The 17,500-nt window shown below is 44.8% G+C and overlaps 2 protein-coding genes across 5 annotated transcripts in view; one reads left to right on the forward strand and one right to left on the reverse strand.

The window, feature by feature from the left end:
* Positions 1 to 10,541, forward strand: part of LOC139757776 (protein amalgam-like) — a 103,859-nt gene extending 93,318 nt beyond the window's left edge. For 2 of the 3 annotated variants that reach the window (XM_071678561.1, XM_071678562.1), the window contains exons 4-7: positions 643 to 853; positions 4,081 to 4,215; positions 4,718 to 4,900; positions 10,035 to 10,541. In XM_071678561.1, the coding sequence (XP_071534662.1) occupies positions 643 to 853; positions 4,081 to 4,215; positions 4,718 to 4,900; positions 10,035 to 10,327 (822 nt within the window). In that variant the 3' untranslated portion in view covers positions 10,328 to 10,541. Of the gene's footprint in view, positions 1 to 642; positions 854 to 4,080; positions 4,216 to 4,717; positions 4,914 to 10,034 lie in introns of all 3 variants that reach the window. The other variant, XM_071678563.1, reaches the window with a different exon arrangement.
* The window catches only part of LOC139757774 (hemicentin-2-like), a 367,317-nt gene that overhangs the window by 281,955 nt on the left and 67,862 nt on the right, over positions 1 to 17,500 (reverse strand). The gene's annotated exons all lie outside the window — the stretch shown is intronic.

Below are 17,500 nucleotides of genomic sequence, written 5' to 3' on the forward strand. Positions count from 1 at the left end.
ATCTTGCTTCTCAAGGCACTTGGGAGCGATAGTGGTCTGAGATGTGTACAGACTTCGTCTGAAAGTGGTTATGTCACGTTCGGCGAGGTCATGTCGTTCTCAATGGACGGAAAGGAGTACAGTCATGTGGAGGAGCTTCTCTCTCAAATGGAGTCAACACGCATCCCTCTCAAGCAATATGCTAGCAGCAGCTCCAGTCCTGCTGCTGGGGAGAGTGAGGCCAGTTTCTTGGATGTTCGTGTGAGATGCACTGACATACGTCTTCATCCTGAGTCATTCTTACTTGCCGAGTGAGCCACGTATGAAGCTACTGCTGGTTACAGAGAGTTAGGAGTGGATTCTCTAAGATCCCCAGGTTCCTCGTATAGGATTAAGATGCATCGGTTACAGAAGAGACGGCCACTTCTAAACAACACTCGTAATGGTTGATCTTCGACTTCAGTCCTGCTATAGGAGGAACCAAATAGGTCTAGGGACACGTTTGCTTGTGAAGCAGAGCAAAGAGTTTTCCTTGTCTTTGTTATCGAAATGATCCAAAGGCAATAAGATATATTACCTATAAATCGATACGTTCATATACATTACCACTGAAGGAGATAATTTAGTCACGTATATCAACTTTGTTCATGTTTGTCTGTACAGGTGTCGTGGATCAGACGTAAGGACGTGCACGTGCTAACGACGGGAGACTTCACGTACACCACAGCCAACAAGTTCCGTGCCCTCCACCTGCCAGGGTCGCCCTACTGGACCCTTCAGGTCGACAACCCCACCGTCAGCGACTCCGGCATATACGAGTGCCAGGTCTCCACCCAACCCAAGATCTTCCGCAGCTTCACCCTCAATGTTGTCGGTGAGTTGAGTCTCTCTCTCTCTCTCTCTCTCTCTCTCTCTCTCTCTCTCTCTCTCTCTCTCTCTCTCTCTCTCTCTCTCCACACACTCACACAAGACATTGGTTCCTCGACACCCAAGAAATGCCACCTAGTCTTCTCGACCTTCACATTTCCTCACTAAAATCTCAGTTTATCCCCTCACTATCTTCAAAGCTCACACCTCACAGCAATTCACTCTGTTATTAAATCTAAGACTGTGGCAACCAACCAGTGTACTACACTGAATATCCAGTGTGGTCCAGTGACTATACGGTAACATATGTCAGACTGGCCAGTCATAAAGTTATCTTGATGAAAATTGGACAGTTAAAGAGAAAGGCCAATTTCCACGAGTAAATATAGAATGTATTTCTCACTATTATCTGTGATTTTTGGAAATCCTCTAATAATTTTATTGAAAAAATTAGAAGTAAAATCAGTATGAACGTCTTTATCAATTATTTTTCTAGGCATAACGAATAAAAAGATTCACCTTTATCAAGTTATATAAGTTGATAAGCCAAAGAATATAGTAATGACGCACAATGTATCATCATTAACAAGAAAGAAGAGAGAAAGAAAAGAAAAAGAAACACGTGTGTTAAAGCCAAGTGTTTTCCACTTCCCCTCGAGGAAAATAACTAACATTAATTTACCCACATGTGCTCACTTTTCACCCCTGAATTTTCCGTTGTGTACAACGTATATGATATAGCTTACCAGACGACCCACCACCACACACCACACCACACCACACCACACCACACCACCACATTCTTTTATTTTTTTTAAGAGAAACTTAATGTGCACGGACCCTCCTGAGGCAGATTAAACTTAAACCTCAGAATGCAATTAGTTGAGGTAAATAGGGCAGCAGAGGTGATAAATGAAATATCATATGAGTGAGGATTCTTGAGTGGCTATGAAAGAAAGCCAAGACTCTGGCCGGAGTCATAAGGCTCCTGGGTTTTAACTTTGGCAACCCCTTCACCTATTTCTTTTTGCCATTATATATATATATATATATATATATATATATATATATATATATATATATATATATATATATATATATATATATATATATATTCACTGCTCGATTTCGTGCTGTTATGATAATGAATTAAACTCGTCAGTTAATGGACTGAGTGCAACGTTATTTCGTGCTGTTTTGATACCATATTACACTCGCAAGTTACTGCATTGAGTGCAACATTATTTCCTTCATTTACTCTACCTGCAGAGAGAGAGAAAAAATAGCAGTGATGAACGAACAACCGGACCTTGATGTGAGGCGTTTACAGTATTACCTATAATACCTATTTTTCATTTTTGTTTCTATGAGTCGTTGCTCAGTTTAACAACCCAATTGGAAGCTGCTCTTACGGCAAATTACCCCTGCCAGTCGCTCTGTGCCGTGCGATGCTTGTTTGTTAATTCTTTCTGTACAAGAATAGGAGATCAAATAGTGTTGGTGAACTGACCACTCGACCAGGATGTGAGGCGGGTGTACCGTTGTTGCCTTTACTAGTGAGAAGCAGGTATATTTTTGGTCCAGGATGAAGGGAGATTCTCATAGACGTGAGTGGGAGGAGAAAAAAAAAATAATCCATTACAACTTTTCTAAATCTATTTTAAAGTCAGCAAAACCATCCTTTCTCACGCCTCCCTCGCCTCTCGAATATCTCCCAACTTTTCCGTAGATCCTGAATGATTTTTCATTGTCCATTAACGCAACACAGCCTGCTTGATGGGGAAGGGAAATTTTTGGCGCGTTTAATGGTTAAGCGATAAGGTTTAATAATGATTCATTAGAAGCAATGTATCTCAGAGAGTTATGCGCGACGTGTTCGGAGCTGAAGGTTGGGTCGATATCGCCTCTGTAGTGGGGAAAATGAGACTTGCGACTGAAGCAACTGAAGCTTAGATTGAAGCAACTGAGAGGCTTGGAGTGTAACAACTGAAGCTTAAGAGTGAAGCAACTGTGAGGCTTGGAGTAAAGCAACTGAAGCTTGAATATCACAATATTGAGGTTCTCTTTCGGTAAGAACAACTGGGTTTGCCCGTGTGAATGATTACCAATGAGGGAACGTGTGCATCACGTAATTTCTGATATGGCCACAACCTGCCCAGCAGAGGACAGTACGTGAGGAATTTGGTCAAACCTGAGGAACGCCACTGGACCATCGTCACGGGGTCTCCGTCATCGTAACACTCTTACAGGCTCCACACAACTTCGTCAGCATTATCCTGCTGGGGGTCTTTACGTTCCCCTTGACCTTCACCAGCCCCGCCTGACGCCTCCAGGGTCATAGTGACCTACGACACGTCCATCACAGCTCAGAGGACCGCGCCCTTCGACAGTGAAGGGAGATCAAGGAACGTTCCGCTATCATCCTCGTGTCACAGAAGGAATCGCGTCAGCTCAATCCCATTTTGATTGAAGGCTTTCGTATCTTTGTTCTTCGTCGTCGAGCAATATGCAGAGGCAGGTAGAATGGGGTTGTCCATCTGACTCTTCTGATATGACGTTAAAAAAACAAAAACAAAAGGTCTTTCACTACACACAATAGGCCTAACTTATTCCAGTCTCTGTTACTTTAGAAAACGTTTTGACAGTAGTGCCCGGAGCCAGCGTTCTCATTATTCCTAAATGCATCAGTGTCTGTATCAGACAAGTGCATCTCGATTTTTCGATAGCTCTTATTTTTCGAGGGGATTACTGATACAACGTTTGACCCTTCTCCCTCATCCCTCGTTTAGGGGGTCATCCTCCTTCACGTATACTGACCGCTCACTGCTTCTGTCTGTGGTTCAGATGTAAACAACTGCAGCAGAATGTCTTATAGAGGGCGTGGTAAAGCTGACGAGACACGTTACTGCTACGCTGTTTTATGTCCCTAGTCTCATCTCTCGCATGACGCCACCTCTACCACGGCGTACCCCATGTCATTGTGTGACAGCTTCACCTGTCACACAGCCACAGCATCGATTGTCATACACTGCCATCCTCACCTGTCACAGAATGTCACCTTCACCTGTCATACAATACTGGTAGGTCGCTTCACTCGTCATACCTGTCATATACCAGCCTTACCTGTCATATACCAGCCTCACCTGTCATATACCATGCCAGCCTCACCTGTCATATACCATGCCAGCCTCACCTGTCATATACCATGCCAGCCTCACCTGTCATGCCCCACAGTGCCAAACGCCACCATCACCGGGGTGCGGGAGATGTTCATGAAGGCCGGAAGTGACATCAACATCACGTGCGTCATCAAGGGAGCCATACGAGGCGCGCCCATCACGTGGTACCACGTGCTGCCCCGCCCACCACGTGAGTATCAGACACACGTCACCACGTTCTACCCCGCCCACCACGTGAGTACCATACACACCTCACTAAGTGAAGACCCGACCCATATGAGATCACCATCTGATATACCACATGGTGATCCTTCCACTACAAGAATGTTCATGTATTCACCATCTGGGAAAGGCAGCTGCTGTGCCAATACGTCTTCTGCCACTCCCACCCTTCCATAACTCTTAACCCTTCCATTAGCACAGCCCAGCCACCACTACACCCTTCCATCACCATTACCCTCCCACCAGTCTAGCCCAGCCACCACTACACCCTATTCATGTGCTATTTAGCCTTGGGTAAAATGCACTAATTAACCTCACGGTTAAACTTAGTTAGCCAGTTACTCTAATCACTTCCTACACAGGGATGCCAGATGGTCTAGTCACTAGCCTCTAGATATCTGGGCCCCTGTAGCCATCTGGTGCCAGATGGTGAATCATTAACCTGTAATTATCTGTTCTCCCCCGGGCAGACACGACAGAACAGGTGGAGGAGATCAAGTCGAGTGATCGCGGGGGCGTGCAGGTGGTGACGGACAAGCACGCGGGCACCAGCTGGCTCCTGGTCACCCGTGCCACCTGGCGGGACGCCGGGAACTACACCTGCGCCCCAGACTACGCCAAGCCCGCCTCCGTCTCCGTGCATGTCCTGGACGGTGAGTTACTGAGGTGAGTCTTTGTCTGTGTAGGTGTGTCTGTGTAGGCAGAAGACTGTCTGTGTAGGTGTGTCTGTGTAGGCAGAGGACTGTCTGTGTAGGTGTGTCTGTGAATGCAGAGGACTGTCAGTGTACGTGTGTTTATGTAGGTAGAAGTCTGTCTGTGTACATGTGTCTCTGTAGGCAGAGGTCTGTCTGTGTATGGGTGTCTGTGTAGGTAGAAGTCTGTCTGTGTACGTGTGTCTGTGTAGGCAGAGGACTGTCTGTGTAGGTGTGTCTGTGTAGGCAGAGGACTGTCTGTGTAGGTGTGTCTGTGTAGGCAGAGGACTGTCTGTGTAGGTGTGTCTGTGTAGGCAGAGGACTGTCTGTGTAGGTGTGTCTGTGTAGGCAGAGGACTGTCTGTGTAGGTGTGTCTGTGTAGGCAGAGGACTGTCTGTGTAGGTGTGTCTGTGTAGGCAGAGGACTGTCTGTGTAGGTGTGTCTGTGTAGGCAGAGGACTGTCTGTGTAGGTGTGTCTGTGTAGGCAGAGGACTGTCTGTGTAGGTGTGTCTGTGTAGGCAGAGGACTGTCTGTGTAGGTGTGTCTGTGTAGGCAGAGGACTGTCTGTGTAGGTGTGTCTGTGTAGGCAGAGGACTGTCTGTGTAGGTGTGTCTGTGTAGGCAGAGGACTGTCTGTGTAGGTGTGTCTGTGTAGGCAGAGGACTGTCTGTGTAGGTGTGTCTGTGTAGGCAGAGGACTGTCTGTGTAGGTGTGTCTGTGTAGGCAGAGGACTGTCTGTGTAGGTGTGTCTGTGTAGGCAGAGGACTGTCTGTGTAGGTGTGTCTGTGTAGGCAGAGGACTGTCTGTGTAGGTGTGTCTGTGTAGGCAGAGGACTGTCTGTGTAGGTGTGTCTGTGTAGGCAGAGGACTGTCTGTGTAGGTGTGTCTGTGTAGGCAGAGGACTGTCTGTGTAGGTGTGTCTGTGTAGGCAGAGGACTGTCTGTGTAGGTGTGTCTGTGTAGGCAGAGGACTGTCTGTGTAGGTGTGTCTGTGTAGGCAGAGGACTGTCTGTGTAGGTGTGTCTGTGTAGGCAGAGGACTGTCTGTGTAGGTGTGTCTGTGTAGGCAGAGGACTGTCTGTGTAGGTGTGTCTGTGTAGGCAGAGGACTGTCTGTGTAGGTGTGTCTGTGTAGGCAGAGGACTGTCTGTGTAGGTGTGTCTGTGTAGGCAGAGGACTGTCTGTGTAGGTGTGTCTGTGTAGGCAGAGGACTGTCTGTGTAGGTGTGTCTGTGTAGGCAGAGGACTGTCTGTGTAGGTGTGTCTGTGTAGGCAGAGGACTGTCTGTGTAGGTGTGTCTGTGTAGGCAGAGGACTGTCTGTGTAGGTGTGTCTGTGTAGGCAGAGGACTGTCTGTGTAGGTGTGTCTGTGTAGGCAGAGGACTGTCTGTGTAGGTGTGTCTGTGTAGGCAGAGGACTGTCTGTGTAGGTGTGTCTGTGTAGGCAGAGGACTGTCTGTGTAGGTGTGTCTGTGTAGGCAGAGGACTGTCTGTGTAGGTGTGTCTGTGTAGGCAGAGGACTGTCTGTGTAGGTGTGTCTGTGTAGGCAGAGGACTGTCTGTGTAGGTGTGTCTGTGTAGGCAGAGGACTGTCTGTGTAGGTGTGTCTGTGTAGGCAGAGGACTGTCTGTGTAGGTGTGTCTGTGTAGGCAGAGGACTGTCTGTGTAGGTGTGTCTGTGTAGGCAGAGGACTGTCTGTGTAGGTGTGTCTGTGTAGGCAGAGGACTGTCTGTGTAGGTGTGTCTGTGTAGGCAGAGGACTGTCTGTGTAGGTGTGTCTGTGTAGGCAGAGGACTGTCTGTGTAGGTGTGTCTGTGTAGGCAGAGGACTGTCTGTGTAGGTGTGTCTGTGTAGGCAGAGGACTGTCTGTGTAGGTGTGTCTGTGTAGGCAGAGGACTGTCTGTGTAGGTGTGTCTGTGTAGGCAGAGGACTGTCTGTGTAGGTGTGTCTGTGTAGGCAGAGGACTGTCTGTGTAGGTGTGTCTGTGTAGGCAGAGGACTGTCTGTGTAGGTGTGTCTGTGTAGGCAGAGGACTGTCTGTGTAGGTGTGTCTGTGTAGGCAGAGGACTGTCTGTGTAGGTGTGTCTGTGTAGGCAGAGGACTGTCTGTGTAGGTGTGTCTGTGTAGGCAGAGGACTGTCTGTGTAGGTGTGTCTGTGTAGGCAGAGGACTGTCTGTGTAGGTGTGTCTGTGTAGGCAGAGGACTGTCTGTGTAGGTGTGTCTGTGTAGGCAGAGGACTGTCTGTGTAGGTGTGTCTGTGTAGGCAGAGGACTGTCTGTGTAGGTGTGTCTGTGTAGGCAGAGGACTGTCTGTGTAGGTGTGTCTGTGTAGGCAGAGGACTGTCTGTGTAGGTGTGTCTGTGTAGGCAGAGGACTGTCTGTGTAGGTGTGTCTGTGTAGGCAGAGGACTGTCTGTGTAGGTGTGTCTGTGTAGGCAGAGGACTGTCTGTGTAGGTGTGTCTGTGTAGGCAGAGGACTGTCTGTGTAGGTGTGTCTGTGTAGGCAGAGGACTGTCTGTGTAGGTGTGTCTGTGTAGGCAGAGGACTGTCTGTGTAGGTGTGTCTGTGTAGGCAGAGGACTGTCTGTGTAGGTGTGTCTGTGTAGGCAGAGGACTGTCTGTGTAGGTGTGTCTGTGTAGGCAGAGGACTGTCTGTGTAGGTGTGTCTGTGTAGGCAGAGGACTGTCTGTGTAGGTGTGTCTGTGTAGGCAGAGGACTGTCTGTGTAGGTGTGTCTGTGTAGGCAGAGGACTGTCTGTGTAGGTGTGTCTGTGTAGGCAGAGGACTGTCTGTGTAGGTGTGTCTGTGTAGGCAGAGGACTGTCTGTGTAGGTGTGTCTGTGTAGGCAGAGGACTGTCTGTGTAGGTGTGTCTGTGTAGGCAGAGGACTGTCTGTGTAGGTGTGTCTGTGTAGGCAGAGGACTGTCTGTGTAGGTGTGTCTGTGTAGGCAGAGGACTGTCTGTGTAGGTGTGTCTGTGTAGGCAGAGGACTGTCTGTGTAGGTGTGTCTGTGTAGGCAGAGGACTGTCTGTGTAGGTGTGTCTGTGTAGGCAGAGGATTCCATCATTTCGAACCTAATAGACTCGGCATTAATCCTTTTTCTGGCTTTGTCGAAATGTATCTACGACGCGGAAACGATTTACTACACTGGAAGAGCATCGAATAGTATATAGAATTCATTTAGATCTATGTTTCGCGCGTCAGGCGTTAAACTGCTTGTATGCTTGTTAAATCCGACGGTGACAATAGGAGGCGGCCTCACTAAGTGTTGGAGATCCAGGAGATCCAGGAAGATCCTGGAAGCCTCTTGTGTTGTAACACCGTGAAATGTTACTGAAGTGCCTGAAAGTCTTTGAAATCCCAGATTAAAGAATTTGCACAAACGGTGCGAACTGGGAGAGAACGAAAGGATTGATCTGATGCACTCCAGACATTATCTAACAAATGCTTGTTGTTCTGATTCGAATACGATTCACATTTGAGATATCTGACGTATCTTTCACGCTATAAACACGTCAGTGTTCACATGCAGGTGAAACTATACGGCAATTTCCCTCATTGCATATACAATGGGCGATTATTTCTTTTTATACCACTGACCACAGCTATGATAAGTACGACACAGCTCGTAATGAACACAGTGCTTGAATTTTAAGTTTGTCCCATGTTGTAATGTGGTTTTAGTGTCTTCATAAGGCAAGAAAATCGTTGCATCTACATGACAAACTCACGCCAGGTTCACATGCTTCAATGAGCCTTTGAAACGAGAATTCTTCAAGCTATTAATCAATTTACTAACTGCAATTTGCTTATACGGTCGTGTATTGAAAATATGTATGTACAGACTGATTCCAAAGTCAGTCGTAAACTCTGAAACAGAAAAAAGCATTCAGAATCTGTTGGCACACAAGGAAACAATTCATTCAAAGCTTTGTGCAACTCAATTCTCCCTTTAACAGTGTAAAGGTACTGTGTATCGGATCAAACGGGGAAAAAAAAAGAAAAATTCCATAATGCATTCGCATGTCATCTATTGGCTGCAGTTGGTAATGAAATTGCATCCCCCCACGACGACGCGCGTTTCGTAAACCACCTCAATCTTTATTCTGGGAAAACACAAGGCACAAAATCCCATAATTTCCAGACGTCATAGTCACAGTGTTGACGAAGGGTCTATTGAGGGAAGCGATAGATCTATAATGTGGCGAGTTTGAGACATCTGCAACTATGAGAAAATAGGAATCATTCATACATATGTTGATTCCCTGGACGCCAGATTAACTACGAGCTCACTGAAAGTACAATGTATGCATCTACCATCTACTGGACACTCTTAGAACTGAGATGTTTATCCAATCTATGGTTTCGTTTTGGAGGTAAATATCTTGACCCTTATAGTAGGAGGACACAATGTACAAAGTCCCGTCTTGATGCATAGTTCCTTGTTACTTCTTCGAGGGCAAGCCTAACCCAAATGGGGAAAAATGGGTAATAGAATTACAATCTTTGAAAAATCAGAGTTCAGACCTATGCATTACGAATCATGACATGGACAGAGGGATTCGATCACCTGTATATGTAGTCGACTTCGCCATTTATAGCCGACGTTGCCATTTATAGTTATAATCTGTAAATCGAGTTAGAAAAACATACTCCCCTGGAAGAGCGCATTCTCGCACTATCTGTTTCGTACTTTTGACACTAACAAATGAATGTTCGAATGCATGTTTGTACTGGTGGAATGTGTGTACAGTTGTAGGTAGATTTTGTAGACAATAGATAGATTCTGTACACAAGGGTGGATGTGAGTGATTATGAATGTTAATGAGCGTTGCCGTATCTGTGTCCATACAGCCTGCGTAGGTTCGAATATTGGTCAGGCAAGTCGATCCACAGTCAACCTAGCTGTTCATCCTCCCCTAAAGGACTGAGTGGTGGATAAACTGGGTAACTGGTTTAGGCTAGGGATATATAAGTGATTGTTAAAGCGCGGTAACTGCCGAATTATGGTTTCCATCACTAAAATGCTTTTGAGTTCATCACAGGAGACACATCTACCTCCCAGTTACACTGAACTACCGTGTACTATAGCGTAGTTTCCCTCCTGACAGAGGAGGCGCCAGCCGAGCTGCATCATGACCCTCAGCCCAGCAGCGGATCTTCAACCACCACCACCATCACCACCACCCCGCTGTCCTACCACACACTGCTCCTCCTCCTGCTCCTGCTGCAGGCTGTGGTGGGTGGCAGCGGGACCAGACTATGTTGCTATCTGCTGGCTACTGCCTCCCTCCTGCTTACCCTCACTAATAGTGTTACTGCTACTCCTGCTTCTAAGGAGACCCGGACGCTGAGCACAGCGCAGCAGGAACTAAGTGCTGACAGTAGGTTCACGTCTCTCTAGTCGAAGGCATCGACCGGGGGTACACATGTCTTCTGGTACAGGTGTTATAAAATGGAGTGTGAGTCTGTTGCAACACTGGACTTCCATCGATGGAGAGACGTTTATTTTTTGTACATTGTCCACTAGATGGTAAGAAACTGTAAGAACGAGGATGTTGTATTTCATTTCAGTCTAAGAACCATTTTAAATATGTTCATTTTTTGTGGGAAATATATCTAGACTTTATAGATGATTGTCCTTTATTCTAACCTTTGCATAGCCTGATGCAGTAACACTATACAAGTTTCTATATCTATATCTATGTTAGGACAAGCACACTTTTTGAAGGCAGGAGTCCTTCTTATCACAGAGTAACCCTATTCCTGCTATCAGTGATGATATTCTTTAAAAACGTACCTTTTTTTGTTTTGTTTTCCTTAAGACAAAGATTTACGCAGGCCCTGGAATACCGTAGGGCACATACGCACGTCACTACACAACAGTTATACGCCAAGCACTGCCATAAGGAAACATCTCGTGACGTACGCATACGCATCATAAGTATTTACCCACTGCATTAGCATCATACAAACCCTTTTAACGCACTTCCAGTTTTGGCTTAGATGAAGTTACACTATACTCAGGAGTGTAGCGGTTCATTACGATTTCTTTTTTTATTTTTTGATGACGTTTTGATGGATTCTGAACTAGATTACTTAACCACGGTCGTGGTATTTTGCTTCGGTCCTGCTAATGGATGTAAAGGCCTCTAGCATTGAATAAGTGGTTAGGGGGGGTGTGGTATGGGGTATTTAACTCACCAAAAAGCACGGAGTTAAGAGGTTTTATATCCCCGAGGTTCTTAAGACATACACTCAACCGTATAGTGTAATTTCTGATATGGACTCGACCTTATAATGGTCATACCAGACATTCAGGTGACCTTATATCTAAAGTAAACTAATCTCATATCATCACACTTGTGAACTCACAAACTCAAAAGTAAAAGATATTTACCAGAGTAAATGCCGGAGTAAACACGTCTTTATGAGCTCAAAATGATATGTACTTGATGCAATATTTACTCAAAGGACCACATACACAAATTAAACTATTCAACATATACATAAAACAAATGACAGTCATCCAAAACATACATAAATAAAGATACCAAGATACACTTACTTGGAAGTAAAGATAATGAAGATAACTCTCTCTTCACACGATAAGACTTATCATATTTAACAGCAGAGTTATCTATAACACCTTAGACTGTATTCTTCCCTCACTTCCTTCCCTCCACCCCCAAAAAAAATATACTCTTCCCTATAAAACTGAATATCTACGGTAATACAGAATCAAAGCGCAATTCAAACGTTTCTTAACTTTATATAAAATCTGCTACATCGAGATGAGAAACCATACCTAAGGCCAAGTGAACTGTTTCAAGTATACAAAGTGAATGACATAGAGTATCTGAATCGGTGCTTCACGAGAGCAAGTGGTGTTTGATTCATTATCCTCCGTCGTTGATGAAAAATATCTAATGATATGGGATGTTAATTCTATGCAATACGGGAGGATATCAGAGAAAAGGATGCCAAATGCTTATCTGTTAAAAAAGATAAGCATGTACTTAGATGCACTGAGACAAAGCAAACGGTATCAATTACACGAAGCAACTTAAGCACATGACATTAGTTAGGTAAATTCAATCAAAGAACAAAAAGGAAAAATGATGTCGAAAAAATCCAACGTGGGAACAGTAGCTAAAATATATCAGAGGTCCATTTGTATTTCAGTTCAGAGAACTCGCTCGTTTGACGCAAGAGAGTTCAATTGAACAGATGCCTTACGTACAATAACCTCAATGTTTTCTTTATTTTTTTCTTTCCTTTGCCAACATGAACAGCCGAGCTTGATCATTGAAAAACTGTACATCCAATTGATCCAATGTAATATATCAAAGAGATGAAAATACTGAGTGGATAAAAACTGAGTCAAAGGGAATGTGAAATTTCTTTTTTGGACACATGATAAATAAACCTTTGCATTATCCATCACTGAGGCGGGATCTTGAAAAACGGTGACTCTTTCATAACCTATAAGTTGACGATGGAAGCGTTGGAATGTTTTCTCTTGTATCATCTATTATTCCCGAGTGTTGGCAACAACGAAGGGTGAAAATAGTGCGTTTCATCCATCTGTTAACAAGGGAGAGTGGGCCAAAAGAAAGAAATTCAACGCCAATGACTACAAACAGGTGCTGAGACAAACGAATGTCGGAGTGAATGAAAGACTCAAATAATGAACGCTGACCGGATGTTGAACGCGACTAAGAGGGTGAACAAAGATGATGAACAGAACTCGCATGATTCATATAGATATGACAGGGAAGGTGCTAAGGTAGATGGACAGAACATGGATGGTATGACAGGGAAAGTGCTTAAGTGAACAGAAGAGGGATGGTGAACATAGACATCATGGTAAAAGTATCTAGACATGATGAACAAAGCTACGAAAGTGAAGGTAAAAGGAGAATAGAAGCGAGATAAGATCACTGGTGAATATGACCTGAACAATGAACACGTCGAGCAGTGAAAACGGAGGAAAAGGTGAACACGATTTCGATGAACAATACTGTGATGAGTGATAACAGTGAGTGGCTGAACAGAATGACGACGTGTGAACATGGCCTCGAGGTTGAACAGAGCAAGGTCAGTGGAACCCTGCTGGCAATAACGAATAACTCACCATCATTACGTTGCCAATTAAAACGCATGTCGTCTCGTTAACCCTATATAACACGAGGGACCCACACACCATTATCATCCCTGTAGTACACAGAGACACCCACAGCCTCTTGTTGTCCACGGAGGAGCAGGGTATCAGTTATCAGCTCCGGTTAGCTGAGTTCTGGCTACGGATATTGAGCGTTTATAGGGTAATATCGAGGCTTAGGCCACAGGCCCAGAGAAGGAGGAGGAGGAGGAGGAGGAGGAGGAGGAGGAGGAAGAGGAGAGGGACGAGAAGGAGAGGAGAGGAGTGTGGAAACCAGTGTAGTGGGTGGAGATATCTTTAAAGGGGTGGAGATATCTTTTAAACGGTACGTGGGACGATGTAATGTGAGTTTCTCCGCCAAAGTGGTAACATTAGAATTCATGGAAAGGTTCTCTGAAAGGAGGTGAAAATGTTCACGTACAAAGTTTTATGTGGCTAAAAAAGGCATGTAGGCAACGGTGCACGAATGTGGGCGAGGGGGATGAAGTATATAAGGCGACGATGAGGTAGGTCAAGGGGAGTATGATCACAGATGTGGTGGTAGTTTGTGACACTGTTGGTGTACGAAGGGGATGCTGAGAGAGAGAGAGAGAGAGAGAGAGAGAGAGAGAGAGAGAGAGAGAGAGAGAGAGAGAGAGAGAGAGAGAGAGAGAGAGAGAGAGAGAGAGAGAGAAGAATTAATGATTTCTGATTAGCAAAAAAAAACAATGCGAAGACATTCTTTTTTTTCCGTCCTTTTTCCTTGTATCTTACACCAAATCTTTAACGACTCAGATCATGAATGATAAACATAACTGAGCAGTTAGCCAGGCAAGGGTCATGCAAACACTGCTCCACGAACAAAGCGCACCGAGACTCTTCGCCATGGTTGACATATAAGCCTTCTGAAAGGCCCTTGTGTTCGCAGAAGATGGGACGAAAAATCCCATTTTTTTTTTCTTCTAATGAATTGAAGATCAGAACTTCAATTTTCTCTTTTGTGATAATGGTAGGAGAGAGGGAGGGAGAGGGATAGGGAGAAGGAGGGAGGGAGGAAAACGAGGTGATACGAGAGGGTTAGGGATATTGGCGAGGGAGGTCATCTGTAGCCGACAAAAGGAGGGAGGGAGGTTAGGTCAGGAGGTCAGGTCAGGTCATCGGCTGCCGCGCAGACTCTTCGAGGTGGGCAGGTCAGGAGAGAAAGTTTTGATTTCGAGTGATTTCCTCTTGAGAAATAATAGTCACAGAAAAGAATGGCTCGCCAATCATCGTAAGATGCAGGACTCTTGAGTGTACAGTAGGAGGGAAACCATCACCTCTGGGCCTACTCGCTCTGCAAGCAGAGCGAGTGCCTTCTTCTCCAGGTGCACGTCGCATGCCCCGCCATCTCGTGGAGTTAATTACATCCATAAGGAAAGTTTTAATGGAAGCAATAACAAAGAGGAGCCCAGGGAAAACCTCCCGCTGAGGATTTATGCCAAGGAAAAGCTGTTTATCATAAACGTCCTGGGAATGGTGAACACTTGTTTACACCTCGTACACAATACACACAGACACACACAGACACACACACACACACACACACACACACACACACACACACACACACTTTTTTCTGAGGGAAACCAGTTAAGAAAGCAGTAAAGAAACTAGTAAAGACAGCAGTAGTAAAACCATTTAAGGGAACCTGTAAAAGAAACCAGTTAAGGAATTAGCAGAGGAACCAGTAAAGATCATAGGAAGATAACCAGTTAAGGAATCAGTAAAGATCATAGGAGGACAACCAGTTAGGCAATCAGTAAAGACAACAGTAGAGAAACCAGTAAAATAATCCAGTAGACGAGCCAGTAAAAACACTAGCAGGATAACCAGTAGATGAACCATAAGATTCACGCACCTTGAATGGATTTGTACTGTAATTACACGCGAACAAAAGAGTTGGAAATCATGCTCATGCACATCGCACGAAGTAAGAAATTGAAGTGTCATAATGACAGACTAAAGTAATGACATTAACTAATGTTACGAGAGGAAGTAGGAGTTTAAATTCTTGATTTACTTACGATTAGAGTAACTCGTTTACCTCCTTTGAAGCGCAGCTTGGGTATGAGAAGTAGCTCTCGCGTATAAGTGGAAATGAGAGAGGAAATGTTATATGAATCTATAAATGTCATGAAAACACAAGCCTGTGGGGGTTATTACGGATCCACACAAGCCAATAAGTGGAAGGAGCTGGAGTGGCAAGAAATTGTTACTCCAGACAGCAGACGAGTTTCAAAGACCCATAAGTGTCAGGAAAATGTGCTGTGTGTTCTCTTTTTATTTTTCGTCCTGAACACAGACAAACTGCAGTCTCTCGGAGAGAGCATTGCAACCCTGCAAGGAGAAGACACACTTGCAGACCAAGATGGTGTGGCCTGAAGAGTATATATATATATATATATATAGCCTGAGGACTATTGACGTAACCATCATGAAGACCTCCTATAGATAGACGGTGACTGACTGAAGTCCACTGAGCTGGAGATGATGCTCTATTAGCTTTAAGAAAAACTACATCTCATCGGGAAACCTGTTGGGTCGATGGTCGAGGATTGTGTGACTAAGAGACTTGAACGGATGTGAGTCGGTGACCAAGTAAGTGTGGAACAGTGAAACAAACAGTTGGGACCTGAGACAGAAGACCAACGGATGTAAACCACAGTGGAACAGACACCGTTCGGACCTGATATAGAAACCAAATATATGTGAATCGCAGAAAATCATAGACTATTGAGACCGAAGGTGGTTGAGACATGATAAAAATAAAAACTATCAACATATAAGGGAAAGCAATTATCTTCTTTTACCACGTAGGCGTTAGTAATCTTCGTTATATTGAAATCTGGGATCACTTTGACATAAAGAGAACCAGACCCTCGTAATAAATGGCTCAGAGATCGACGAGAAGTGCCCTGGAAACCAGCAAATGAATGTGACATGTCCTCCAGCCAGATGGAGGAGGAGCAGTGAGTACACTCCTGCAATCCTGAACAGCAGTTTAGGAAGATAAGGCACCAGTGGGTAATGAATCCTTCCTTCTTCTCTTTCTTCTCTTCCTCTCACCTCTTCTTTTCCTCCTTCACACCTCTCTCATCTTCCTACTTCTCTTCCTCCTTTATGCCTTTTTTCCTCTCCCTCCTTCTCTTGTAGCTTTGACACCCTCATTCTCCTATCCTGTCCTTCCTCACTCCCTCATCACACACACACACACACACACACACACACACACACACACACACACACATATATATATATGTATATATATATATATATATATATATATATATATATATATATATATATATATATATATATATATATATATATTACTCCTGACGTGTTTCAGTGATACTAAAACCACCATTATCAGCTACGACGCGCGCGCGGCTGGGAACGTCCACACATGGGAACTGCTTTGGATGGATCAACACATGTTATACACAGACACCGACTTAACACGCCCACAGACTTCACAAAGGCGCATGACACCATTAATAAACAACTACCTTCAGAATGTCGTGAACCTGGTTAAATGTTACATATTTCACAGGTGCACGAAGCTCGAGGTAACCATTGGACAAGGATTTCGCATATCCTTTTTTTTCATATATATCACAAGGGTAGAAACGCAACGTGAACATGGTTCTGGTAGAGATATAAACGTTACAGACATGCAACAGTCGCAAAATAAGGTCTCGCAAGGTTATGCAGCCTGGGAAAGCAATCTCATACCTCGCAAATCCACGATCTTCGCACTGGCATCGAGCCACACGAGGAGACAAAGGACACAAAACCACAAAACCCGAGAGGGAAAAAACCCCACACACACAACAACGTTATGACATCATAAGTCAAACAGTGAAAAACCTAAAGCCTCAAAGAGTCTATGATGCAATGATGCAAAACTCCAATTAATTTACATTATCTTCAGTCTGTATCATGCCAAATAAATCTATAACTCTGCTGCCGATGGTATGTTGTATACATTCATGAGGCTTGAAATTCAAGGAACGAGATTCAGTTCATCTTTTCTCTAGAAGCGCAAGGCACAGAACCCGTCCAGCTCTCATAACACGTTCCTCCCTCCATCACGTCTTCTCGTCGAAGACGGACCACAAAGACCACTACTACTCAGGAACCAAGAACCTTGTCAGGAACCAAGAACCTAGTCAGGAACCAAGAACCTAGTCAGGAACCAAGAACCTAGTCAGGAACCAAGAACCTAGTCAAGAACCAAGAACCTAGTCAGAGACCAAGAACCTAGTCAAGAACCAAGAACCTAGTCAGAGACCAAGAACCATCACGCTTATATTTGATTCTTTTTGTCGCTTGGACCAGCCCCGTCCTCCACGTAAGCTGTGTTGAGATATTCATGGTACTTCGTGTTTGCGA

The sequence above is a fragment of the Panulirus ornatus genome, chromosome 28, assembly GCF_036320965.1.
Source record: "Panulirus ornatus isolate Po-2019 chromosome 28, ASM3632096v1, whole genome shotgun sequence".
NCBI lineage: Eukaryota > Metazoa > Arthropoda > Malacostraca > Decapoda > Palinuridae > Panulirus > Panulirus ornatus.